The sequence below is a fragment of the Heterodontus francisci genome, chromosome 35, assembly GCF_036365525.1.
Source record: "Heterodontus francisci isolate sHetFra1 chromosome 35, sHetFra1.hap1, whole genome shotgun sequence".
Lineage (NCBI taxonomy): Eukaryota > Metazoa > Chordata > Chondrichthyes > Heterodontiformes > Heterodontidae > Heterodontus > Heterodontus francisci.
In genome coordinates this window covers 31,170,685-31,197,361 of record NC_090405.1, presented here as the reverse complement: position 1 = coordinate 31,197,361, position 26,677 = coordinate 31,170,685, and the positions used below count along the sequence as shown (strand labels likewise).

The window sequence follows — 26,677 nt, the reverse complement described above, 5'->3', positions numbered from 1 at the left end:
TCTATATTAATGACTTGGGGGAAAGGACAGAGTGTAGTGTATCCAAATTTGCTGACGATACAAAAATAGATGGGAAGGCATGTTGTGATAAGAATCTGCAAAGGGATATAGAAAGGTTAAGTGAGTGGGCAAAAACTTGGCAGATGGAGTTCAATGTAGGGAAGTGTGAGGTTATCCACTTTGGTAGGAAGAATCAAAAGACAGATTATTATTTAGATGGAGAAAGATGACAAAATACTGCAGTACAGAGGGATCTGGGTGTTCTTGTACATGAAACACAAAAAGTTAGCATGCAGGTGCAGCAAGTAATTAGGAAGGCAAATGGAATTCTGGCCTTTATTGCTTGGGGTTAGAGTTTAAAAGCAGGGAAGTCTTGTTACAACTGTACAGGGTGTTGGCGAGGCCAAACCTGGAGTACTGCGTACAGTTTTGGTCCCTTTATTTAAGGAAGGATATACTTGCGTTGGAGGCAGTTCAGAAAAGGTTCACTCAGCTGATTCCTGGGATGATGGAGTTGTCTTATCAAGAACGGCTAAACAGGTCAGGCCTTTGTTCATGAGAGTTTAGAAGAATGAGAGGCGATCTTATTGAAACGTACAAGGTTCTAAGGGGGCTTGACAGGGTAGATGTTGAGAATATGTTTCCACTGGTGGGGGAATCTCGAACTAAGGGACATAGTTACAGAATAAGGGGTCACGCATTTAAAACTGAGATGTGAAGCAGTTTCTTCTCTGAGGGTGGTGAATCTCTGGAATTCTCTACCTCAGAGTTGTGGAGGCTAGGTCACTAAATGTATTTAAGGAGGAGGTAGATAGATTTTTCGGGGAGTTGAGGGTTATGTGGAGCAGCCCTAAAAGAGGAGTTGAGGCCTGGGACAGATCAGCCGTGATCTAATTGAATGGTAGGGCAGGCTTGAGGGGCTGAATGGCCTACTCCTGCCCTTATTTCTTATGTTCTTATATACTTGAGTTAGATGCTAACCAATTTCCATGTAAGTCGATGGTGGAACCAGTTGGAGACTCTTCAAATCGTAGACAATGCATGTTTGATGTGGAGTCGAATTATTTGAAGTTCACAATTGCAACTTTATTTCTGACCATGGCCCTGACCTAGATTATACAGCACAGGAATAGCCCATTCAACCTATCTGGCCCATCTACATGCTCCAGTTGCAGCCCCCTCCCACCCGACTTTAGCTTGTCCCCTCAGAGTCCTATTCTTCTCTCCCTCATACGGAAATAACTTCCCCTTAAATGCATTTATGTGACTAACCTCAGCTACTCCATGTGATAGTGAGTTCCACACTCTCACCACTCTCTGGGTAGAGAAGTTTCTCCTGAATTCCTATTGGATTTATTAGTGATTATCATATCTACCCAATTGCAGGATAAGATTCATACAGTCCAGTAGGTGGATAACTGCTGTGCTGATGGGTGCGTGTCCAGCCTGTCCATAGCCACAGAAAAGGGCAGCAGCTTTTTGTGTTGCTTCTGCTGGCAGGAAGGGAAGCCACCTGTTGAGGTCAGCACTGCTGAAGGTAGAAGTGTTATTTCATTACATTGCAGATGCAGTCATTCCGAGCAGGGCAATATGAATGTAGATAAAATGTACTCAATCTTATAGCTTTGGGACCCGGTAAATTTTTTCCAGCATGATGTGACACCTGCTAGTATGGGACTCCTGTTATCCAAACTTTCAATTCTGTTCACTTCGAGTGACAGATAATGTCACATCCCTTTGTTGTAATGTCATTTTTCTCTTACGTTTTCTTGGTCTTGTAATAATGCAGAAAAAATATTTTTGATAACACTATTTTATTGAAACAGTTGTATATTGTATATAAAGGCACTATCTTTGAAGTATAGTACCCACTTAAGTTGCAGCTCAACGACACTGGTTAAATTGCTGTCTGCCAGCTGGCCCACAAGCAGGTTAGCATTGATTTTGCATGAGAGAATGAATTCGCATCATATCTGCCTGTCAGGTGTCGATTACAAATACTACATATGTACCTTGGTCCCCTCCTCTAGCAGCACAATAATTTATCTTGCACGCTGAAATTTCCTTTCCTTTGAGGGAGGAGAGTCACAGATACATGCACTTCCTTTGGACAAGCAGTAATGTGTATCAGTTTATGATAATCCTTTTAGCTGTACGCATTGGTCTGTGTCTTGTCTGTGCATGCAGAGAACGGGAAGGGATGCATTAAGTGAAGACGGGAAGGCAACTGTTGAATATATGTTTTCTCAGTAAAACTAGGACCATCTATACCAAAAAATAAGGTTACATGAATGATTGACAGTTGAGGCATGCTTTCCTATTTTGGATGTACCATATATACTCGTGTAGAAGATGAGAAACTTATGACTCCTTTGGTCTAAATGCAGGGGAGGGTAACTTCTGTCCAGCTGGAGTGTTTCAGGATGGTCCAGTAGAACAGGCAACCGCGAGGTGATTTAGTAACAGCAGGAACCACAACTAAAGTCGAGAGGGAGAGTTGCTATTTAAATGTCGCAGTGCTAGGGGAATAGAGTGAAGCAACGGACAGCAATAGCTGATGCGGATATTATGATTTTAAGCTTGAAAGAACCAAGAGAAAACTTATTTGTGCGTTCTTGCCAACATCAAGGTGAAAGCTTTGGTGGATAGGAGTTTTGTAATGTTGGACATGAATGATAGATCTGACATGGAATTTTGGGGGTCACCTTCTACATTAGTATATGTGATGTATGCATGTTGCTGCATTTGGAATGTGCATTTTCTATGAGAACATTTGTTTTAAAGTTTTAAAAATTCACGTTTATATTGTACCTCTATGCTTGCCTTATTTTTCTCTTCAAAGTTTACAAATGTTTTTTGTGGAATTATGTTTCCTCCTCTAACTTCTTTTATTATTTCTTTTGCCTCCCTCCGGCAAAGCATTTTACAGTATTAAATTGAGAGTAATGATATAGAGCCTCTCTATACTGCACTTTAAACTCAATATCTTAAACATTGAAAGCATAATTTGAGAGTCAGTATCATCAAAGCTGACTGAAAATCTCAGTCTACCAGAGATTGCACAAGAGATGTAGATTTCTTCCCTCTCTTTTCATGGAGGCAATACTTGGTTTATTTTATAATGCACCTTTTCCATTATGAGCGCTTAATTCTGTACAGTAACCACAGGGCGATGAAAAGGTAAAATGCCTGTTCAACAGAATTTTAAATTAGCTGAAATAGCTCAAAAATGCCTGTCATCTTTGTTCACCTGTAGAAAGCTGCTTGTTGAAGGATAAAGCTGGAGCCTATATTTACTCAGTTTCACGTTTTTTGTGTAGAGTAAAAGGATTACAAACATGGAGCTCTTCACAGAAATCCCAGTCCCAGTGAGTGTCTTGTCTGCTTTTAAGTGCTCAACTAAAACCCCAATTAACTCCCTTCACCTGCATATAATCACACAATTAACAGATTCCCCTCTTTCTTTTACAATACAAATTAACAAGCTCAAAGAATATTTCAAAATACATCAAAATTAAATTCTGTATTGGGCACAGTTTTTGTTTTAACATTGTGAGATGCCCCTCCTCCAGCACCTGCAACAATTTCTTTGCACTCGCATTTCTTTTTGTGAAACAATTGGATAGCTGATGACTTGCATTTGCCCATTTGAGTTTGGAGAGCTCCTTTCCCTCCAGCATTTGTTTGAATCCAGCGAGGCCAATACGTAGTATTTTCTCACTCTCACTTTTTGTAGAGTGTACATTGTCCCACAAAGAACGATTATCCACATAACATTCAATGGGTATCCAATCTTCAGGATGTCCTTTGTTCAGAATTTCACCCAAAATATTTGACGCTGCCTCCACAAGACCCAGTGTTTCCACAGCTAACGTGCTTTTAACAACCTGTTTTATTTTCTTAGCCTCCCTTGCTAAAGGACAACATTTACCATTTTCAGCCATCAAATATTATAAAGCCAGCTGCACTCGAATATCCATCTGCAATATTAGTATGTGAAGCATCACTAAAAATTATTAGCTTCATGTTCTTTGGGTCACCAAAGGATGGGAGCTTCAGTACACATTTCTCCAGATTTAGTTTTTTCAATGTTGTATTTGCCCTTAAAACATTCTCAACTTTTGGATATTTCATCATCTCCAGCACATCTAAACTAACATCAGGCCGAGTCTGAGAGCCCAACCAGTTTAATTGACCCACCAGGCTTTGCGATTGCTCACTCTCTGCTTCAGATAGATTATCACAGGAAGATGATAATCTAGCACGATTAATTGGGATGGGAGTAACGCTCTAAATAGGATTCTTGATACAAACTTATTCCAGACTTATTCTGCTTAATATCTAAACCAGTATATTTGGAGATCTCCAAGGTGAATTTCCTCAATCTTTTATACAGTCTGTTGAAGTCCATGATATATTCCTCCATTGAATAACTATCTGTTTTCCTAAATCTATCAAAGTCTGACCGTGCCTCATACACATTCAATAGGTCATCTTTCTTGTAAATTTCACCCAAGAATTCTGACAGAAGATCCAACCCTTCATCAGTATCCAACTGTCGAGCATCCAGTTCACAAAACACTTTACTTCTCATTTTACTTTTGGTAGGAAGTGACAATGCCAAGGCCATACCTTTTTTTAATTTGTTCATGGGATACGGGCATTGCTGGCTAGGACAGCATTTATTGCCCATCCCTTTTTTGATATGCTGCGTGTTTCAGTAGTGCCAGCCATGTTCCTGAATTAATACGCATTTCATATCCAACCATCAAAATAAACGGACAGGTCTCAACCAAAAGCTGGGTTTTTTGTTTCCTTTTTGGTAGAAATGTAACCAGTGTCCACACATCCACTTCATTCTTCCACTCGTCATATGGTTCAGACTCCGAAAACACTGGAGGGTAATCATACCCTGAGAATTTGCCCTTGCTTTCTGCCATATTTTTCACAATGGCCCTTGAGACTTTAGTTTTCTATCCAAAAAAAAGTCCTGTTTTCCAACCTTCAGCTTTAGGCAACATCCTCTGCTACCATGTTCAATGCCAGAAAACTTGTAGAAGAAAAAGGCTGGAGCCTATATTTACACAGTTTAACATTTATTGTGCAGACTAAAAGGATTACAAACATGTAGCTCTTCACACAAATCCCTCTTCCAGTCCCAGTGAGTGTCTGCTTTTAAGTGCTCAACTAAAAACCCAATTAACTCCCTTCACCTGCATATAATCGCACAATTAATACATATAATCACACAGTGGCGCAGTAGTTAGCACCGCAGCCTCACAGCTCCAGCAACCCGGGTTCAATTCTGGGTACTGCCTGTGTGGAGTTTGCAAGTTCTCCCTGTGTCTGCGTGGGTTTTCTCCGGGTGCTCCGGTTTCCTCCCACAAGCCAAAAGACTTGCAGGTTGGTAGGTAAATTGGCCATTATAAATTGCCCCTAGTATAGGTAGGTGGTAGGGAAATATATAGGGACAGGTGGGGATGTGGTAGGAATATGGGATTAGTGTAGGATTAGTATAAATGGGTGGTTGATGGTCGGCGCAGACTCGGTGGGCCGAAGGGCCTGTTTCAGTGCTGTATCACTAAACTAAACTAATTAATAATCTTCAGTCATTTGCTTTCTTGAAAAGTGTCAATGGAAGTTAAATCCAAATCGTGCACTCCATATGGGGAGTCATGCTAGTTTGGTGGTGAAGAATCAGAACTACAGTGTTGTAGCCCAGTCTCTGACTTGCTGTCCTTTTGTGTGGTTTCTGTGCAGGGGGTCAGGATTTTCCCTTCTGTATCCAGTAGCTGAGCAGTGCACCAGTTGGCGAGGCTGAGCTGCACACTGAGTGTTTGCATTGTTCATGGGTCAGCAATTTAAAGCACCAGTGAGCATTACTCCGTTATTCCACCACAAGACATAATAACAACCAAACAAGGGATTGAGATTGCCACTTTCTGTATATTCATCACTGGGGGAACTGTCACTAACTGTGTACAATTTGAATCAGCTCAGAACTGACCATGTTGGGCGTGACTGTTAACAGTGACAGAATTTAAACATATATTTGAAGATACAGGAGCCATTTTATTTTTTGCATGTCAGAAAGTGAGTATTTTTAAACTTAGTTTTCACTTTTCTTATTTCCTGCTGGGTTCTCCTCCCCAAGGCGTTAATTCACTCCAGAAATGCACTTCTCCTCAGTGCCACTATTTTAGTGAAGGAAAATCAGCTAGGGTTGCAAGTCTGAATCTCTGTTTCAACAATGCCTCCTAGAAGTACATGCATTTGGCGTTGACTTGTGGACTGGATGAGGCTCAACTATGATGCCCCACATCAGATAAGCTGCTGACATTTGCTGTTGCAGCTACACGCAAACATTGCCCTTGGATTCAAAATGAACATGGAAAGAGAAAACTAGTGTGGAAAGAAAAAAAAAAAGCCCTATTTTTTGATGCATGTTGCTTTTTTAAAAATGTGAAGTAAACAGCCCTGTCAAACCTGTTAATTATCATAAATGTCACAGTTCTGATTTGCAATGAATCCCCTAATCTACTTATTACCACAGAAGTTCAAGTGCAGAGTTAAATGCTTATACTGAAGCCATTGCACTAAAAATAAAGCAAGGAAATGGGGATCAATTCCAAGCCTCTTGTGCCAGAAACGTTGTGCAGTGTCTGGTATACTGAGTCTCATATAGTCAGCCTGTTGTGATATTAAAATGGACCCTTGCTTTTATTGATCTGGGCTATTGAATGTAAGCAGTGTTTCACTGATGGGCAGAAGACGAGGCATTTAAGAAAAAAAACGAGAAGGTAAATTAATTTATTTTCACTTGGAAAAATATGGGTTAATTAATACTCATCCCTGGCTTTATAAATAGAGGCAGAGAGTACAAAAGCAAGAATGTTACACAAAATCTTTATAAACCATGTTTCGGCCTGAACCAGAGTATTGTGTCCAATTCTAGGCACTGCACTTTAGGAAGGATGCCAAGGCCTTGCTGAGAGTGCAGAGGTGATTTACCAAAATAATGGATGTGGCACTTCAGTTATGTGGAGAGGCTAGAGAAGCTGGGATTGTTCTCTTTACAGCAGTGAAGGTTAAGGGGAAATTTAATAAAGTTGTTCAAAATCATGAAGGTTTTGATAGTTTAAAAAAAAACTCTTTCCACTGGCAGATGGGTCATTAACCAGAGGTACAGATTTAACATAATTGGCAGATGAAATAGGGGAGAGATTATTTTTTTGCACAGCGAGTTGGTATGATTTAGAATGCACTGCCTGAAAGGGTGTTGGAAGCAAATTCAATAATCACTATTCAAAGGGAAAAAAAATTGCATGGCTATGGGTAAAGATTGGGAAGTGGGACTAATTTGTCGAGCTCTTTCAAAGAACTAGCACTGGCACAAAGTGTGGAATGGCAGCCTTCTATGCTTTGATTGTAGAATCGTATAAACCGTGAGATAAGCGAAGTCAGCGTAGTCTGGAATCTGACTAGAGCCTACTCACCGAGTCATCAGTGGAACAAGCTCATATGTTTAAACCAAAATAAGTGAAGCAGCAACCCTGCACCACTTCTATAACAATGTGCATTGCTTCTAAAGAGCGCTTGAATTTAAGACTTTTGTCTAATTATAACTAAAAATCTTAATCTTGTATGCAAAAAGGACAGTGACTTTAAAATGGCAGTCATAAAGGAAGAGGGATTTTTATTTTGGAAAGTTGCTATTTCAAGCAGTTGGATCTTTGTTGAGCTGTTGGTGAGGCCAGAGATGAAATGTATGCCAGCTAAATCAAAACTAGATGAAAGGAAACACGAGACCAATGTGGATTAGAGGTATCCTATTAAGAATATAAGCAGAAACATGAAAGCTATTGCAAACATGGTAACGTTGGATAAATTATAAAGTTGAGGAAAAGGCAGGTTTAAAAAAAAAAGCAAGGATGGACCCAAAATATGTTTTGATTGGTAATAAATATATGCACGTTACTTAAAAAGTGAAAGGGTGGTTCAGTTAAAATGCATGATGGATAGCTGCAATCAGGGAATGAAGAAATACTTAACTGATCCTCAGACCACTTTTATTTAAGAGGGAAGAGTCTAAGTCTGGTATCAGATGTACAGCAAAGGAGGAACTGGATAGTATATAAATTACAAAGGAGATAGTTATAACAAGGTTAAATGCTTTCAAAATGAGTAAGTGTTATGAATATTGGACTTTATAACATGATTTGTTTTTAAAAAAAGTTTCGATTTTTATTAGTTTAAGATGGAGTCCGGAAGGTCAGGTGAACTCATTCGTTCTGCTAAAGAACAAGACAGATCAAAAACTTTTTTTTTTTTTTTTTGAAAAAAGGAGACTTCAGGGTTAACACCCGACAAACAATGGATTTTACCCTCCCAGATTTTCGGGTCATAAAACAAAGTCAGTGATCCTGGAGATGCAAATGTACCAAGCAGCTGTTAACACCTGGGGACAATGAAAGGTCCAGGTGGCTCTGTGAAACCAGGCTTCTGTACTTTGCATATTAGAAGAGGACAGAAAGCTATTGACCTTTGAGTCCAGATAAATGTAACAGATTTTCTGAAGGCAGACAGACTGTAAGAGAGAAAACTAGCAGTTGCAGCCTCAAGGCAGCCTGTAAGAAGGGAATACGGCGGTTGCAGCCTGAGAGCAGGCTGTGAGGAAAGTAACCAGCAGTTGCAGCCTCAAGAGCAAGAGAGAGGGGGCACCTGCTCTCGGAAACCTGATACAGCAAAAGGCTGCAAAGACTTGAACCTGTTTTTGAAAGTTGATGCCTGCGGAGAAGTGGAAGACCAGTAGCATCACCAGAAATTGCCTTATTCACGGATGTCCATGTTAGAAGTGCTCGGAGAAGTGAGCGAAGAGGACATTGAATTTTGAAAAGGTCTGGGAGATCCAACCCATTGCTACAGGGAGGAGTTTGGGACTTCTTACCACTAAGGATTTCACCATCAAAAAAGGACTGTATAATGTACAAGTGTGGTGTGATGTTTTTAAGTATTTTAGTAAGAAAAGAAAATATCTTTCCTTGTAATCTGGGGTATCAGCTACTTACAAAGCACTATTTAGTTAATGGGGATTTCTTTTAGTTCAGTTGTTATAATAAAAGTCTTAAATCTGAAATCGTGTTGTGTAATTCTTTAAATTTGTCTGAGGGTTCATATCTCTTATTTTAACACGTTACAACCTCAGCGAGAATGTTCAGCCTTTTCTGAAAGGAGATGCAGACTGGAGTTGGCATAGTTAAATGTGACTTTTTGTAAAAAAATTGTTAAAATCAAAGCAATAATGAGAATCAAAATGTGGCTAAAATAACTCATCTATTTTTTTTTTAAAAAGGTCGAGATAAATGGAGAAACTATGGAGCACTAAGCTTAATATTAGGTGTAAGGAAAGCTGTATAAATTATTTTGAGATTTAATGGAAAATCATGGATTCTGGATTAAAAAGGTCTTGAATGACTTACAGGAGAGATAGGTCGCAGTTGGTATATACTTGAATTTTCAGAATGCATGTAAAGAATCATAGACTAAGATATAATTTAGCTGAGAAACAAGAAATTGGGTGGGGGTAAATGTGGACTTGACAGGCTGGGAAGAACTTGGGAGAAGGATGCTCCAGGGTCAAACTTGGTTAAAGACCATCTGGACTATTTACACAGTTTCCAGTTAATCATCTTGACAAAGTCGAAATGAATAAACATTAATGAAATTTATCACTTATGATGAGAAGGTCAAATGGCAGGGAATGTAAGTGAAAAACAACAAGTTAGAGATTAGCAGGCAGTGGTGAAGCCAGCAAAATGTTTTTACTATTGCATTGTACAGTAAACTTTTCCATGAAAGTTATTGCAGCGGACTCTCTAAATGCTATTGGCACACGTCTCCGATTCTGGAGAGAGAACAGGACTGAAACGTGGTGAAATGGTGGATAGGATGGGGGCTCTTTAAAATGTTCCATCACTCCTAATAATTTTGGCACACCAAAATGGTTGTATATTTTAATCGAAACAGGATTTGTTTCTAATCTTTATTTCATTCTGGCTTTAGTTCTGGTGTTGTGTGGGAAATGAAACGGAAGCAACGCTGGAGACCATTTAGTCAAAAGCACATTAATCTTTTGGAAAAGGCCTACCAGACATACCTGAAGACCCAAGAACGCTGGATGAAGTTGGATAGTAACTTGGAGGTAGCATTAAAAACTCTCAGTATTTGTCCGGTTGAGGATGGGTTCCAATGGACAGTCCTGCCTGTAACAGTAGAGTTCATTTTCTTGCCAGAAATGCAAGTTTGCTGTGCTGTCTCTCTCTCTCTCTCTCTCTCTCTCTCTCTCTCTCTCTCTCTCTCTCTCTCTCTCTCTCTCTCTCTCTCATAAAGTCATAATGGCACAGAAGGAGGCCACTTGGCCCATTGAGTCCATGCTAGCTTTCCAGAGCAATCCAATCAGTCCCATTCCCCGGCTCTATTCCTGTAGCCCTGCGAGTTTATTTCCCTCAAATGCCTATCCAATTTCCTTTTGAAATCATTAATGGTTTCCACTTCCACCACCCTCGTAGGCAGCGAGCTCCAGGTCATTACCATTCACTGCGTAAAAAAGTTGTTCCTCACTTCCCCCCCTGCATCCCGTGCCCAAAAACTTAAATCTGTGTCCCCTAGTCCTTGTACCATCAGCTAATGGGAACAGCCTTTCTTTGTCTACCCTATCCAAACCTGTCAGAATCTTGTACACCTCTATCAAATCTTCCCTCAATCTCCTTTGCTGCAAGGCGAACAATGTCAGCTTTTCCCACCTAACTATGTAGCTAAAATCCCTCATCCTTGGAACCATCCTGGTAAATCTTCTCTGCACCCTCTCAAGGACCATCACATCCTTCCTAAAGAATGACCTAACCAGAGCTTTATACAGATTCAGCATAACCTCCCTGCTTTTGTACTCTACCTCTATTTATGAAGCCCAAGATCCCATATGCTTTTCTGACTGTACTCTCACTATGTCCTGCCACCTTCAAACATCTATGCACATGAACCCCCCAGGTCCCTGTACACTCTTTAGAACTGTACCATTAAATCTATATTGCCTGCTCCTATCCCTCTTGCCAAAATGTGTGGTATCACAATTCATGCATTAAATTTCATCTGCCACTTCTCTGCCTATTTTGCTAGCTTTTTATGTACTGTTGCAGTTGATTGGTATCATCCTCATTGTCTGCCGCCCGTCACACCTCTAAGTTTGGTATTATCGGCAAATTTTGCAATTTTGCTCTGTATTCCAATAGTCACGTCATTTATGTATATCAGAGAAAACAGCGGTCTTAGCACTAAACCATGGGGAACATCACTTTCTACCATCCTGCAGTCTGAACAACAACTATTTACCATGACTGTGGTTTCTGTCCATAAGTCAATTTTTTAATCCAAGCTGGCACTGACCCTCCTATTACTTGAGCCTCAAGTTTTCTAACAAGGCTTTTATGTGGTACTTTGTCAAAGGCTTTCTTAAAATCCATATAGCTAACATCCATTGCTTTCCTTCATCAATCTTCTCTCTTAGTTCATCAAAAAAATCAATTAGATTAGTCAAACAGTCTGCCTTTTACAAATCTGTGCTGGCTCTCCCTAATTAACTCAAACCGCTCCAAGTGCCTGGTGACTTTTTTTTTTTCCCCCCACCCTGATTATTGTTTCCAAAACTTTACCCACCACTAATGTTAAACTGACCAGCCTGTAGTTACTAGGAATGTCCTTACACCCTTTCTTGAATAAGGGTGTCACATTTGTCACTCTCCAATCCTCTAGCACCTTCCCCCATATCTAGGGAAGATAGGAAGATTATAGCAAGCCCTTCCACTACCTCCACTCCCACTTCCTTTTAGTAACCTGGGATGCAAGCCTTCCTGACAAGGCGAATTAGCCACTCTAAGCAGATCCAGCCTTTCCAGTACACCTTCCTATCAATTTTCACTCATCCATTACTTCTACCATCTCCGTTTCTACTGATATTTTGTCAGCATCCTCCTTAGTAAATATCAATACAAAGTACTCATTAACTATTCTAGCTTTGCCCTGCACCTCTGAGCATCTCTTTGTCCCTAATGTGCCCCACCCCATCTCTTACCAAGCATATTATTTACATGCTGGTAGAAGATTTTTGGGTTCCCTTTTATGTTAACTGCCATTCTATTTTCATATTCTCTTTGCCAGACGTATGTTTCTCTTCACTTCACTTCTCAACTTATTATATTTGGTCTGGTTCTCACTTGAAGAATTTCCCTGACATGCATCATATACCATCTTTTTTGTTTGTTTCATCATATTGTCGATCTCCCGTGTAAGAGTCCCTTACATTTCATCCTTGTTGGAATGTATCTAGCCTGTACCTGCAACACCACTTCCGTAAAGATCACCCATTGCTGTTAGTTTTGTCCATCAATCTTTGGTTCCATTTTACCCTGGCTAGATCCTCTCTCATCCCATTGAAGTTAGCCCTCTTCCCGTTTAGATGTTCTACTTTAGATTGATCTTTGATCTTCTCCATTGCTAATCTAAACCTTGTGCTACGATGATCACTCTTAGCCAAGTGTTCCCCCACAGACAATTGGTCCACTTGGCCTGCCTCATTTCCCAGCACCAGATCCAGCAATGCCTCCTCCTAAGAATGTACTGGTCAAGGAAGATTTCGTGAACACATTTCAAAAATTCCTCCCCTTCCTTCCCGTTTACTCTAACTTTATCCCAATTGATACTTCTGTAATTCAGGTCCTGCAAATCACCACTCTACATAGAGTCATCGAGTTTTACAGCAGAGAAACAGGCCCTTCGGCCCAATGCGCCTGCGCCGACCATCAAGCACCCGTCCTAACTAATCCCATTTCCCTGCACTTGGCCCATAGCCTTGTATGTTATGGCGTTTCAAGTGTTCATCTAAATACTTCTTGAATGTCGTGAGTGTTCCTGCCTCTACCACCCCTTCAGGCAGTGCGTTCCAGATTCCAACCACCCTCTGGGTGGAAACATTTCTCCTCAACTCCCCTCTAAACCTCCTGCCCCTTATCTTAAATCTGTGCTCCCTAGTTCTTGAGCTCTCTGCTAAGGAAAAAGTTTTATCCTATCGATGCCCCTCATAATTTTGTATACCTCAATCAGATCCCCCTTCAGCCTTCTCCACTCCAAGGAAAACAACCCCAGCCTATCTAGTCTGTCTTCATAACTGAAATGCTCCAGCCCAGGCAACATCCTGGTGAAACTCCTCTGCACCCTCTCCATTGCAATCACATCCTCCTTACAGTGTGGTGACCGGAACTGTACACAGTCTCCTGCTGTGGACTAACCAGCGTTTTATACAGCTCCATCTTAACCTTATTGCTCTTATATTCTATGCCTTGGCTAAGTAGGATCAAATATCCCCTTCTCCTCCCCCCCCCCCCTTCTCCTCTTCTCCCCCCCCCCCCCTTCTCCTCTTCTCCCCCCCCCCCCTTCTCCTCTTCTCCCCCCCCCCCCTTCTCTTTTCTCCCCCCCCCTTCTCCTCTCCCCCCCCCCCCTTCTCCTCTCCCCCCCCCCTTCTCCTCTCCCCCCCCCCCCCTTCTCCTCTCCCCCCCCCCCCTTCTCCTCTCCCCCCCCCCCTTCTCCTCTCCCCCCCCCCTTCTCCTCTCCCCCCCCCCCTTCTCCTCTCCCCCCCCCCCCTTCTCCTCTCCCCCCCCCCCCTTCTCCTCTCCCCCCCCCCCCCTTCTCCTCTCCCCCCCCCCCCTTCTCCTCTCCCCCCCCCCCCCTTCTCCTCTCCCCCCCCCCCTTCTCCTCTCCCCCCCCCCCTTCTCCTCTCCCCCCCCCCTTCTCCTCTCCCCCCCCCCCTTCTCCTCTCCCCCCCCCCCTTCTCCTCTCCCCCCCCCCCTTCTCCTCTCCCCCCCCCCCTTCTCCTCTCTCCCCCCCCCCCCCTTCTCCTCTCTCCCCCCCCCCCCTTCTCCTCTCTCTCTCCCCCCCCCCCCTTCTCCTCTCTCCCCCCCCCCCTTCTCCTCTCTCTCCCCCCCCCCCCTTCTCCTCTCTCTCCCCCCCCCCCCTTCTCCTCTCTCTCCCCCCCCCCCTTCTCCTCTCTCTCCCCCCCCCCCCCTTCTCCTCTCCCCCCCCCCCCTTCTCCTCTCCCCCCCCCCCCTTCTCCTCTCCCCCCCCCCCTTCTCCTCTCCCCCCCCCCCTTCTCCTCCTCCCCCCCCCCCCTTCTCCTCCTCCCCCCCACTTCTCCTCCCCCCCCCCCTTCTCCTCCTCCTCGCGCACGCACACACGCACACGCACGCAAACTAACTATTCGGAGTTCTACAGAATACCTCAAGCACAATCATACCCTTTTTGCTTCGCAACTCTAACCAAATGGATTCTGTCCTTGCCCTCTCAAGGACATCCTCTTTTTCAAACATTATAATGTCTTCCCTAATCAATACTGCCACCCCACCTCCCTTTTCCCCTTCCCTATCTTTTCTGAACATTTTGTATCCTTGAATATTAATTGCCAATCCTCACCATTTTTAAGCCATGTTTCAGTTATTGCCACTACATCACATTCCCACACAGCTATTTGTACATGTAGCTCACCAGTCTTATTCACCACACTTTGTGTATTCACATACATGCATTGTAAAGCTGTCTTTGTATTACTTGTAGTCCTTGGTCTGCTCCTATCTAATATGGTGCTACTTCTTTCTCTAGTACTAGCATTACGCTCACTCCTTTATGCACCTTAATCCTCTTTTCTACTTGCATTTTTTGGTGACCATCCCCCTGCCAATTTAGTTTAAACCCTCCCCAGCCACACTAGTGAACCTCGCCACGAGGACATTAGTCCCAGTCCTGTTGAGGTACAACCCGTCCCTTTTGAATAGGTATCTCCTGCCCCAAAACTGGTCCCAATGACCCAAGAATCTGAAGCTTTCCCTCTTGCACCATGCCTCAAGCCATGCATTGATGGTCCCTATCTTCCTATTTCTACTCTCATTACCACATGGCACTGGGAGTAATCCAGAGATTACAACCTTTGAGATCCTACTCTTTAATTTCCTCCCTAGCTCCTGAAAATCTGACTGTAGGACCTCAATACCTGATCTCTCTATGGCTGGTACTGACATGTGACTCAACTTCCGGGCTTGCTGTCTTCCCCCTGCAGAATATTCTGCACCCTCACCGTGACGTCCTTTATCCTAGCACTAGGGAGGCAACACGCCATGTGGGACTTATAATTCCTATCTGTCCCCCGCTAACTATGGAATCCCCTATAACAACTGAATTGCTGATTTTTGCTGTTTCCTCCTGTGCAGGCCTTTGCCCATCAGTGCCATGGTCTGCACAGCACTCCTTTTAAGGTGTCGTCACTTCGATGCTGAGTACTAATTTGAGAGTGGCACACACCCTGAAGACTCCTGCGCTTTTCTGGATGGTCACCCATCTACTATCCTGAACTTTCACTGCCTGTGGGGTGACCACCTCCTGGACCGTACAATCCACGAAACTCTCTTGCTCCCTGATACTCCACAGTGACTCCAGCTGCCCCTCAAGCTCAGAAATCCTGAGCTTATGCTCAAGCAGCTAGAGATACTTCCTGCACACGAAGTGTCCTGAAGTTCCCACGTGGCAAAGGAATTGCAAGCAACAAGTCTCCATGATCTAAGAAAATTATCTCTCTTCCCTCTCATAGTCTAGTTAGTACCTTGTATAAACTATTAATTTTAATTAAAATGTCTCTAGATCTGTTCTTTGCTAATAGTCTTATCAATTCAGTTACTGTTCCATTTACCCTGATTGGAATTCCAATTAATTATTCTAAGCTGTAAATTTAATAAAGTGCTTTATAGCTTCCCAGTGATAGTTTAAATGGCTACCCTCGATTAGAGAGGGAAAAAAAACCTTAAAAGCTCACCAACCCATCGCCTAGCTGCTATTATGTGGCATTACTTCTTGCTTTTTTTCCTGGAAAATGCTGTGGATGGTCTGCTCTCTCCCACGGTGATTTATCAACCACTGCTGTTGCTGCCAGGTCACATGGTCTCCAGATTCCTCACTTGGACTGCTCCTTGTTCTGTAAAAGGCCAGAACAGCACCTCTTCCTCACTGCACTGAATTCCCCGAGTTAAGCAGTCTGCTATAAAGGCTTGCTCAGGTTGGGAAAATGAACCTGACCCGAACCCGACCAAACCACAGCGGACCAGAGCTTGACCCGGCCCGAGTCCCTCCGATTTTGCCCCAAGCCCGACCCGATCTGACCATCCTTTGACTTACCTTCCAACTTGGAACCTCCAGGAAGCTGCAGCACATGCATGATGACATCATAGTGATGTCACTCGCTCACTGCACAGACTCAGTTTCGTCCCGGACTCCCAGCTCAGCTAAGTTTTTTTTTTTAAATTTCGATACTTAGCGGCAGAGCACTTACCGTGCGTGTCTAGCCTGACCCGACCTGGACTCGACCCAAGCCTGAAAGCCGGATCCGGAAGAGTGGCCCGGCCTGAACCCAACACATGTCGTCAGGTCCCGTTGGGTTCGGGTCGGGTATCAGGTCTTTACTCTGTTAAAGCAGTACAATGTTGAGCTGGACTTAGTGCTACTTACTAGTGTAAACTAATAAAAATTCCAAAGCTCATCAAGTTAATCCTCCTTTCGTGAACTTTGATTTAATTAACACTCCTTTTTTAAAATTATTCTCTGCCCCTCCCTTACTCCCACTTCAATAGCAACATTTGCCAGCATTTAGAAGGTTGCTTCAGTTCGAGTTCAAGTGTATCTATTCTGAACTTTTCTGGGCTATCTTCTTTTATGTACACTTCCAGAATGCAGCAGTGCTGTGTTCAATGAGTGTGTGCGATGGAGAACATCACAATGAAGCCAAATTATCAGCACTCAACAACATGTATTCTACCTGATAGAGAAAAGGAGGAGGACGCTTATCTGATTTTTCCTCCTCTCTTCCGCTCCCAGCTTGGGGGATTCTGAGACAAAACCTGGTATAGGTTTTGAAGATAACTGTACAATATAAATGGCAAATGGAACAACAATCCTTCCCTCCTCAGTAGTCATGTGAATTAGAATCTTTATACTGTGGTGCTTTTTAAATATACTTACCCCTTTGTATACACAAAGGAACATATACCCACTTATGTTAATCAAAATACTGCAGCAATTTAGCAGTGATCCAAAGCAATGTAACCAGGGCACAGGATAATTTAGTGGCAGCTGGTTTAGGTAATGCAATGCACTTCTATTTTGATGGCATGCTTATCGTGTCTTTTTAGGTTAATTTTCAGTTGATGCAAACACGGTTGCCTCAGCCATTGAGTATCAGACGAAATTTTTTATCTGGAATTCAAGTTGAATATAAGCAGTCTGCTCATCACAGGAGTTTACGTGCCCAGTTGTACTGGCTACAGGTAAGATTTATTGGTTTGTTAACTCGTACAATTTTCATGAAGTCCTTGTGTTGTGGAGGCAGTGTTTTTTTATAAAGGCACGATACAACTAAAGTTTCAGCTGGTGTGCTGCAGCAAGATTTGTAACTAGTTTGTCAACTTCATTTTAAAGGCTGACGGTCAGTTTCGGGGTTGTTACTGTTTTTGAATTTTTTTGTGCCGGGAGTAGCATTATGAAGTTTAGTGGTGATAAATTTGGCAAAATAGTAGGTAGTGACGAGGATGGTTGTAGACTTCAGAATGACATAGGCAGGATGGTGAAATGAGCAGAAGTATGGCAGATGGAGTTCAATGCAGGGAAGTGTGAAGTTTTTGGAAGAACTAATATAGAAGGAAGTTATACTATAAATGGCATAAATACACAGCAGGTCAGCCAGCATCTGTGGAGAGAAAAACAGAATTACGGGGCTGGATTTCATGCAGAAGGCGGGGCTCCCGGCACCAGGCCTAAATCACAGGATCGGCATTAACAGCATCGGCAGCGCCACTGGTAGTGGTGGCCACTGCAAGTACTGCAGAGGCCTTGGACCCGGGCCCAGCAGTGGAACCCTGGACAAGAAAGAGGTAGGTGCAGCGGGGTTGCTGGGGCCAGTCCAGAAGGTCACAACGGGGTTGGAGGGGGTGGGCCTTCAGTCCAGAGGAGGAGGGGGTACATTTGTTCCCTGTGGAGGTTCTCTGGGGGCCACAAATTGCCCACGAAGGGACCCCCCACCACCCAACCAAGCCTGCAGGGAGGGTGCTTCATTTTCCAAGGCATCCTCCCCATGCGGCAGAGGCCACCTCTGCTGGTAAGATCCCAGCAGCGGTAGGAAGAGGCCCTTATTTGGCCTCTGGCTGGGAAGGCTGTTGTCAGCCTATCCTGTCTTAGCGAGCATCAGAACCGGGATTCCTGGCCTCTGAATCCGTGGTGGGCAATTCTGCCCCAATTCTGCAGCTCCCCTGCCACAAAACCCGCCATTGGGACGAGCATAAAATCCAGCCCAACACTTCTGATGAAAGGTCACAGACCTGAAATGTTAACTGTTTTTCTCTTCACAGATGCTGCCTGACCTGCTGAGTATTTCCAGCATTTTTTGTTTTTGTTTCAAATTTCCAGCATCTGCAGTATTTTGCTTTTTTACTATAAATGACACCATTTTGAAAAGTGTAGGTGAGCAGAGACACCTTGGTGTCCATATACACAAATCTTTAAAAGGTGGCAGGGCAAGTTGATCAGGTGGTTATACTTGGGTTTATAATTAGAGGAATAGAATATAAAAGCAAAGTTTATAAATTGCTGGTAAAGGCCTCAGCTGGAGTATAGTGGGCAATTCTGGACATTGCACTTCAGTAAAAGTGTAAAAGCCTCAGAAAGGGTACAGAGGAGGTTTACTAGAATGTTACCTGGGATGAGGGACTTCAATTATGATGTGAGGTTTGAAAAGTTAGGACTGTTCTCCTTGGAACAGAGTGTGTTGAGACGAGGTGGCTTAATAAAGATTTTCAAGATTATAGGTTTTGATGGAGCAGATGGAGAAAAACTTCCCTCTGGCGAGTGGATCAATAACTAGAGGTCATAGGTTCAGAATCATTGACAGAGCATCTGGAGCGGAGATGAGGAGAAATGTTTTCACTTGAGTTGTCAGAATCTAGAAATCTCTCCCTGAACAGGTGGTGGAAGCTGATTCCAGAAATAATTTTAAAAGGGGGGGTTGGGAAAGGTACTTAAGGATTGGGGAACTTAAAGGGTTATGGACAATGAGCAGGGCTGTGTGACTAAGCATGACTTCTCTTTCAAAGAGCCAGCATCGATTTAATGGGCAGAATGATCTCCTGTGCTTAAGTTTCTATGATTCTATGAAATGTTTCACTCAGGGTTGTGAATCTTTGAAATTGTCTATCCCAAAGTGCTGTGAATACTCTGTCTAGTATATTTAACGCGGAGATCGATAGATTTTGGATACAAGGGAAATCAAGGAATGTGAGGTTCGGGTGAGAGAGTGGAATTGAGGTAGAAGATCAACCATAAACTTTTTGAATAACGGAGTAGGCTTGAGGGGCCGTATGGTCTCCACCTTGTACTTAATGTTAAAATAAATTAATTGTCAGGACTAAACTTTACAATCATCTGTGCGAAAGGTCCCGCTAACTGCAGTCACCATGACTTTAGAAGAGAAACATCCTGCCTGTTCAAACACTGTTAATAAAGTGACAACCCAAGTGGACTATGCTTATTTCTTAAAGGCTGGCTGAAGAATGGCATTGAAGTCAGCTGCTTTGCCTCAGGAATAATTCACAGCCTGAAGAATGGAAAATCTGATTGTAAATAAATGTAGGATAAAAGGAAAGGCACTTTTCAATAGCACAACAAGTTTATGCAGCAGTTAACAGCCCTACAAACTGGAAGCAAGTCCTGAGCCTGATCCCCAATCTGCAGTAAAGTAGCTGATCCCAGCTGGGGCAACATCTGCGATGATAGGTTAGAAAGGCTATTGCTATCCAGTGACTTCTGCTGTAAGTGTGGATGATGTGAATGCCCATAAATGGTGGGATGCGTAGCATGACGAGTGATTGTGGAACTGTTCTCAATATGTAGTTGATGTTTTCAACATATGCTGGGAAGGATGGCTGGAAAAAATTGATGAGGGATTTGAAAAACACAAAGTAGCTATTTGACCAAATGGTGCAATTAACATTTGGCAAAGGAAGCCAGATAACAGGTTTCTATAAATGCTTGGAAAGTGCAATAATGGCAAAGAAGCACAGTTTTCCTGTTGTTCACGTGAGCTGCTGCTCCCATCTCTAACTGAAGGCAGTTTATTGGAAAAGCCGTAGTATTAGTACTAACGTTAAAACAAGACTCTGATCAGAATTTCAAATTTTACTGTCATACCTTTCCAAAATATAATTTGTCAGCTGTGGCTCAGTGGAAAGCACTCACTCCCCTGAGTAAGAAGGTTGAGAGTTCAGGTCCCGCTCCATGGTGTCCTAGCCAACGTCTCAATATCACTAAAATGGATTATCTGGTCATTAGCATATTGCTGTTTGTGGAACCTTGCTGTTGGTCCGTTGGTGACTGCGTTTCTATATCACAACAGTGACTACACTTCAAAAGTGCTTCTATGGCTGTAAAGTGCTTTGAGCTTTCCTGAGGTTGTGAAAGGCGCTACCTAAATGCAATTTCTTTCCAGTCTGTTTAGACTGGAGATGTTGATGACATGTTTTAATTAGGCAAATATTTTAGCAATTTACAGACCTCATTGAAGAAGGAAAGACTTGCAATAATATAGCATTTTTCGTAACCTTATGACTTCCCAAAATGCATTACAGCCGTGAGGTGCAATGAACCTGAGCAGTTAGACACTCATAGCAAAAAAAATGTTTATACTCTTGAAATAATTGGGTGGGTGAAGGAATAGTTCTGTTGCTTTTCGAACATGTCAGCCCATCCTTTCTTTTACAGGTTGACAACCAGCTGGCTGGTGCAATATTTCCAATAGCTTTCCATCCTGTACTCCCTCCCAAGTCCATTGTCTTGGATTCAGGTCAGTAATCAAATTCAATAAATTATTTTTATTACCAATAATTACAAATATTTATTCATAATATATAGAAAATGCTCACATTTTTATATCCACTCTTTTTAGAGCCAAAACCATTTGTTGATATAAGCATCATCACAAGATTTAATGAACACAGTCAAGTCATGCAGTTCAAGTGAGTAACGTCTCTTATGTATTAGTGGAAGTGCTATATCTGCTGAGAGATATAGATTATTAGATAATCTCAAATCTCATTGTTCATCGGTAACTTGAGGTCTGAAGCTTGGTTGTGCTGTCTCGCTGCTAACATGCCATTTTAAAGCCACTGGCCAGGTATTCCTTGCAGGGAGTAATCTAAACGGGCACATTTTGAGATCTAAATTACATAGAATTACATACAGTTTGCAACAAATTAGCAGGCTGATTAGCCCAACTGGTCCCTGCCAGTGATTATGATCCACAGCATTTACCCCTCTCCCATCTTCATCTAACCCTATCAGCATAACCTTTATTCCTTTCTCCCTGGTATTTATCTAGCATCCCCTTAAATACCTCTATGCTATTCACCTCAACTATTCCATGTGATCGTGAATTCCACATTATCACCACTCTGGGTGAAGAAGTTTCTCCTGAATTCCCTATTGGATTTATTAATGACTATCTTATATTTATGATCTTTAGTTTTGGTCTACACTGCAAGGCGAAACATCATCTCTCTATCCTATTAAATCCCTTCATAATTTTAAAGCCCGCTTTGACGTTGGAAGTTTCTCCAAACTGGTAATTGTAGAGCTTTTTGCTCTGAGAGGAGGCGAGACTATCTTAAGGTCAGAGAAACAGCAAATTACTGGGTGGGTGTGTAATTTGTTGATGATCTATGCATTTTAACAGGTGGACGACTTTTATGTTTTTTATGGATCTTCTGTATTGCTTGTAATAAACATGGATGAAAGAGATGCAGCTAGTGAAAACGTTAGAAAATGAAGACCAGCTTCAAGTCACTCCCTCCCAAATCTTTTCCTGGTCACACTTTTTTCAGCTGTATCACGAACTCTAGATGTGGAAGCATAGCCAGTATATGCAATACATTGTTTTAGTTTTCAAAGATATCTCAAAAAATGGAAAGTTTATGCGCTGTTTTGTTCTGATCATTTATTCACAAACCCCATACATTCTAGTTACGTTCACTGTTGCCAAAATAGTTTCTAAGATGTTTGCGCCATCAGTAATTTTTTATTTGATTAGTCTGAGTGGCTTAGGAGGCAGAATTTACAATCAGTCAGTCCTAGCATGCTCTGGGAATAGTCAATCTGGGCATTCATAACAAATTCTGAAAGTTGGAGCAGCAATGCCTGTTGGGAGCTATAGGGTCTCTTCAGCTGAGAGTGATAAATCTGGAAATGCACATTCAGGTCAGGCTTCTCGGGCAAACACAGGCCTCCAATGGACGATAGTAGAAGAATTCATCAACAAAATGCTATTTTATAGATTTAATTGTAACTGTTTCCTTGCACATTTTGTAGTTTGTTTTTATTGTCTACAATTCTTATTTCAAATCATCAATTTATTGTAAACACTAATATGCCAGTTCTAAATATTTTCAAATTAAATTTGGACTGTTTTCATTTTCCTTTAATAATTTTGCTGATTACTTGTACTTGTTCATTAGTATTTCATTGTTAGTTCTAGTCATGTTTCTCATTTCTGATTTCGCTGTTCCCTACCTCTCCAGATGTCATTTATTGCTCTCAGGAATATGTAATTTAAGGTCTGGACATGACAGAAATTGGCATATGTACAAGTGGGGCACCTGCAAAATGCATTCAACTCAACCTTTTTAAATATATTTAGTCCACCTCCTGTGGCATTGCACATGTGTTGTTAAGGCCAAAGGTAGTTTTCAGGTAAAGAAGATGGGGATATTTGGGCCAGGGTGCATAGCTGTAATTCAGTCCTCATTTTAATAATGTATTCCATCCTTACTTTTACATGGTACTTGATTGGCACCAAACAAAAGGAGAAGTTAGGACCCATGACCAAAGGCTTGGTCAAAGCAATAGGTTTTAAGGATTGTATTAAGGAAGGGGAGAGAGGTGGAAGTATTTGTGATGGAATTTCAGAGCTAAGGGCCTATACGGCTGCCAGTGGTGTGGTGTAGCAAATCAGGGATGTGTGACAGGCCAGTATGGGAGGAACACAGAGGATGTTGTGGGTTGAAGGAGGTTACTGAGATAGGCAGGGGCAGGCCAAGGAGCGATTTGGACACAATGTAAACTTCATTGGTACCATGACTCACTTGTGCTGTGTTAAGATCTCCTTTAAAACTATGTAATCAAGAAATTGAATGCTTAGTGATGACATGCCCTTGTCGGTTTTTGAAATAATGAACTATTTGAGATACACATGCTTTTTAAAAATGGTTTCTCTTTTTTTTTGGAAAAGTCTGTGACTATGTTTACTGTGATGCTGTTTTGTTTCAGGTACTTCATGGTCCTGATACAGGAAATGGCTGTGAAGATTGATCAGGGATTTCTCAGTGCAGTTATTGCATTGTTTACCCCAGCATCAGATCCTCTAGCAGTAACTCAAAAGGTAACTTCAGTGCAGTGCATGTTATGATCATGTTTTTACTCTTATTGGTGATGATGCTATCATTGTCCAGCCATGAACTCTATTGCACAGTTACTTCATTATTGGAATTTTTACCTTCCTGTTCCTGTAATGGTCTGAGCAGTTTAATTGGGTGAAAGCCATGCCTAGTATTCATGAATGAAACCCTGCCCAAGGCCCATTGGCTCCCAACTGAACCTGTTAGTGTGATGGTCATTTTTCATATATTTACTGGGAGAAGGGGTAAGGAAACCATTATCTTGACTGGCTGATGGTAAATCTCGGTCAACGAAGATTAGATTGATTCATACCAGGACTTGGTGGTTTACCAGCTGGTTCCAGATATCCTTTATCAACTTCTGAATGCAAAGCTGGTTTCGCTAATACGAGAGCGTGTGTTCTCTTTCGTTATTACATCATTTCGCAACCTGCTGCACAGAGAAGTGACAGAATCAAGGGACTAAATGGCTTGCTCCTGTCCCTGTGCATACCCTGGTCCAGTTGCCCCCTTCCACTAATCTCACTTCACATGAAGATTGCGTCAGGTCTTGTGTGCAATGGCATGGCAGATCGAGCAGTAGTATATTAAATAGAATAGAGGAGGTAAATTCAGATTATTACAGAGCGCACCAAGAAAGTGGGACTTGAAGACATAAAGAGAAACTAGTAAAATGCATTTAAAAGATATAAAGCAACATTTATTTACTTAATGCAAGATGGTTGGAAGAACCTTCTGCGAAAGATAATAGAAATCATTGGGTTTATTCAAATCCAGTTCAGTGCTGTGATGCAATATTAAGCTACTTGAGGGATTACCTACAGTTGCCCAGAATGGACTTTTTCCTAACCCTTGTAAGGATATATGAGGTACTCCATCTTTGTCCTGTTTTTCATTAAAGAAAAAATTAACCTTTGGGTGAAGGTATCCTGCTTCACTGTCTAGATTCATAAATTAAGAATGGTCAACTTGGGCAAGTTACTGGAGAGCTGTCCTTATAAGTGAAAACTTAGCCCAGTATAAGTAAATCCTTAAAAAAAAAAAGTTACGTTGGTAAATGGCCTAATATACATATAGCCTTAGCATTCAGTATCCAACATTTAAGCCTCGTCTTGCAATACACTTGGGTAGGATAGCTACTTTAACTGGGAAAATTAAAAACTGTAACCTTAAATTAAAACATTTTTGAAAATATGCATGAGGCATTGTCATGCTCTCAAACTTTGAGAAATATTTGAATTGCCTCTCCATCTTTGCAAAATAACAATCAAAGTTGGGCATATACGATTGATTGAAAGTCGTTTTGGTTCTATTTTGCAGACTAATCTGATAGACCAGGACATGGAAGCACTGAAGGCAGAATTGATGGAAACATCAATGACCGATGCTTCAAGACTTAGCTTCTTTGAGTATTTCCATATTTCGCCAATCAAGGTAAGCATTTTGACTCTCTTTCAAACTAAATAAAAAATTAGAATTGTTTATATGTTGTTAGACTATGTTCAGATCCCAATAACTACATTTGCAGTGATTCCTTGAATTTGACACTTGATTCCCCATTGTTTTCTGTTCCTTGCACAGATATTTTAACCATTATAACCTGCATTGGATGTGAAATTATTGAATTTTTTTTTGTACGAACATTAAATTCCTCCGACAGAGGACAGTTGGGTTGTACTTTCGGGTTTGCACTGCCAGTGGGAGGGCTTGCACAAGTTTTAGGAAACTGAGCGTGTGTTCATTATTTTTTGTCCATTCATTCGAATGGAAGGAAAATTAAAGGTAATGTGCAGTGATTTCCCAATTAAACGTGACCAGATGCTCCACACTGCAAACGTAAACTTGGAAAGCCTACATCAGCGGATCTTCCTCTGTTTTGTCTTTTGGAAATACAAATATACGAGAATGAAGAATGAAAAATCAAAAGCTGTCCTCTGAGTCTTCCTGAGACTGTATTGGTGTGATTTCACTTTCAACTTCATCTGCTTCTCAGCCATCAGTTGTGCAATCACTTGAGCAAAAAAGCCAACTAAAATTTCGGAAAGAATTCCGGGACGTTGCTGTGCAAAATGATTCCAAACAAACTTAATATTTTTATAAAGTAATTTCATCTTTGTGAAAGATGTCTGACTTCTTATTGCTCTGCACAAAGTGATTGACAATCTGTTTTATAACCAGTGATTTTTCTTGTTCATATGAATCCCATAACTCATTGTACTGTTTAACTAAAACACATCTTATTTTTCTGAATTACAACACATTTTCTGTACAAAATGCATCTTTGCTGAACTTGATCCTCCAGAGAGAGTTTATCTTGAACCTGAGAAACACACTATAATGAGTTTTCTAGAAATGCTATATCTCTTTTTTTGTAAATATTAAAAATATATAATGCTTAGTATCTCACACACATGTAATAATGCTGGTCCAAGTATAGATTCTACTCCTTAGAAGTTGGTGCTCTTAGTCACAATCTTCTTTTCTAAACAGTTGCATCTGAGCCTGTCTCTGGACTCTGGAGGAGACGAGTCCAGTAAAGAAAAGCAGGAAGCAGTGCCACTCCAGTCCCTCCACATCTTGCTCAAAAGCATTGGAGCTACATTAACAGACGTGGACGATCTCATCTTTAAGTAAGCACAGCAAGTTGCTTTTCACTTCATTATAACAATGTGTATTTCTGTCTTCAAATCCAAAGCAGCGAATTTTACCTTTCATACAGACTGCCGACAGGAGAACAACTGTCTGAACCAGACATATCAATATTATAGTAACGTAGCTGTTTGAATAAATTTATAAAACTGCTGAATGGGCCTGTAGATGGCTAAAGAATTTCAGTATGAAGGTGAGGTGCTGCATTTTGGTTGGAGGAATAAGGACACACTTCATGGGGAAAAAATGTCTTAATGAGGTAGAGGAGCAAAGGGATCTAAGGGTACAGATTCATAAATCATTACAAGTAGCACTGCAAGTTAACAAGGTCATTAAAAAATAAAAACCAGGCACTGAGGTTCATTTCTAGAGAGCTGGAATTGAAAAGCAAAGAGATTATGTTAAACGTGTATAGAACCTTGGTTAGCCAACACTTGAACAACTTGAGT

General features: G+C 41.7%; 1 protein-coding gene across 1 annotated transcript in view; it reads left to right on the top strand.

The window, feature by feature from the left end:
• Positions 1–26,677, top strand: part of vps13c (vacuolar protein sorting 13 homolog C) — a 355,084-nt gene that overhangs the window by 292,905 nt on the left and 35,502 nt on the right. Inside the window, exons 66-72 of the mRNA XM_068015185.1 lie at positions 10,063–10,201; positions 17,277–17,411; positions 20,893–20,974; positions 21,077–21,146; positions 23,452–23,563; positions 24,900–25,013; positions 26,070–26,209. Coding sequence (XP_067871286.1) covers positions 10,063–10,201; positions 17,277–17,411; positions 20,893–20,974; positions 21,077–21,146; positions 23,452–23,563; positions 24,900–25,013; positions 26,070–26,209 — 792 coding nt within the window. The remainder of the gene's footprint in view (positions 1–10,062; positions 10,202–17,276; positions 17,412–20,892; positions 20,975–21,076; positions 21,147–23,451; positions 23,564–24,899; positions 25,014–26,069; positions 26,210–26,677) is intronic.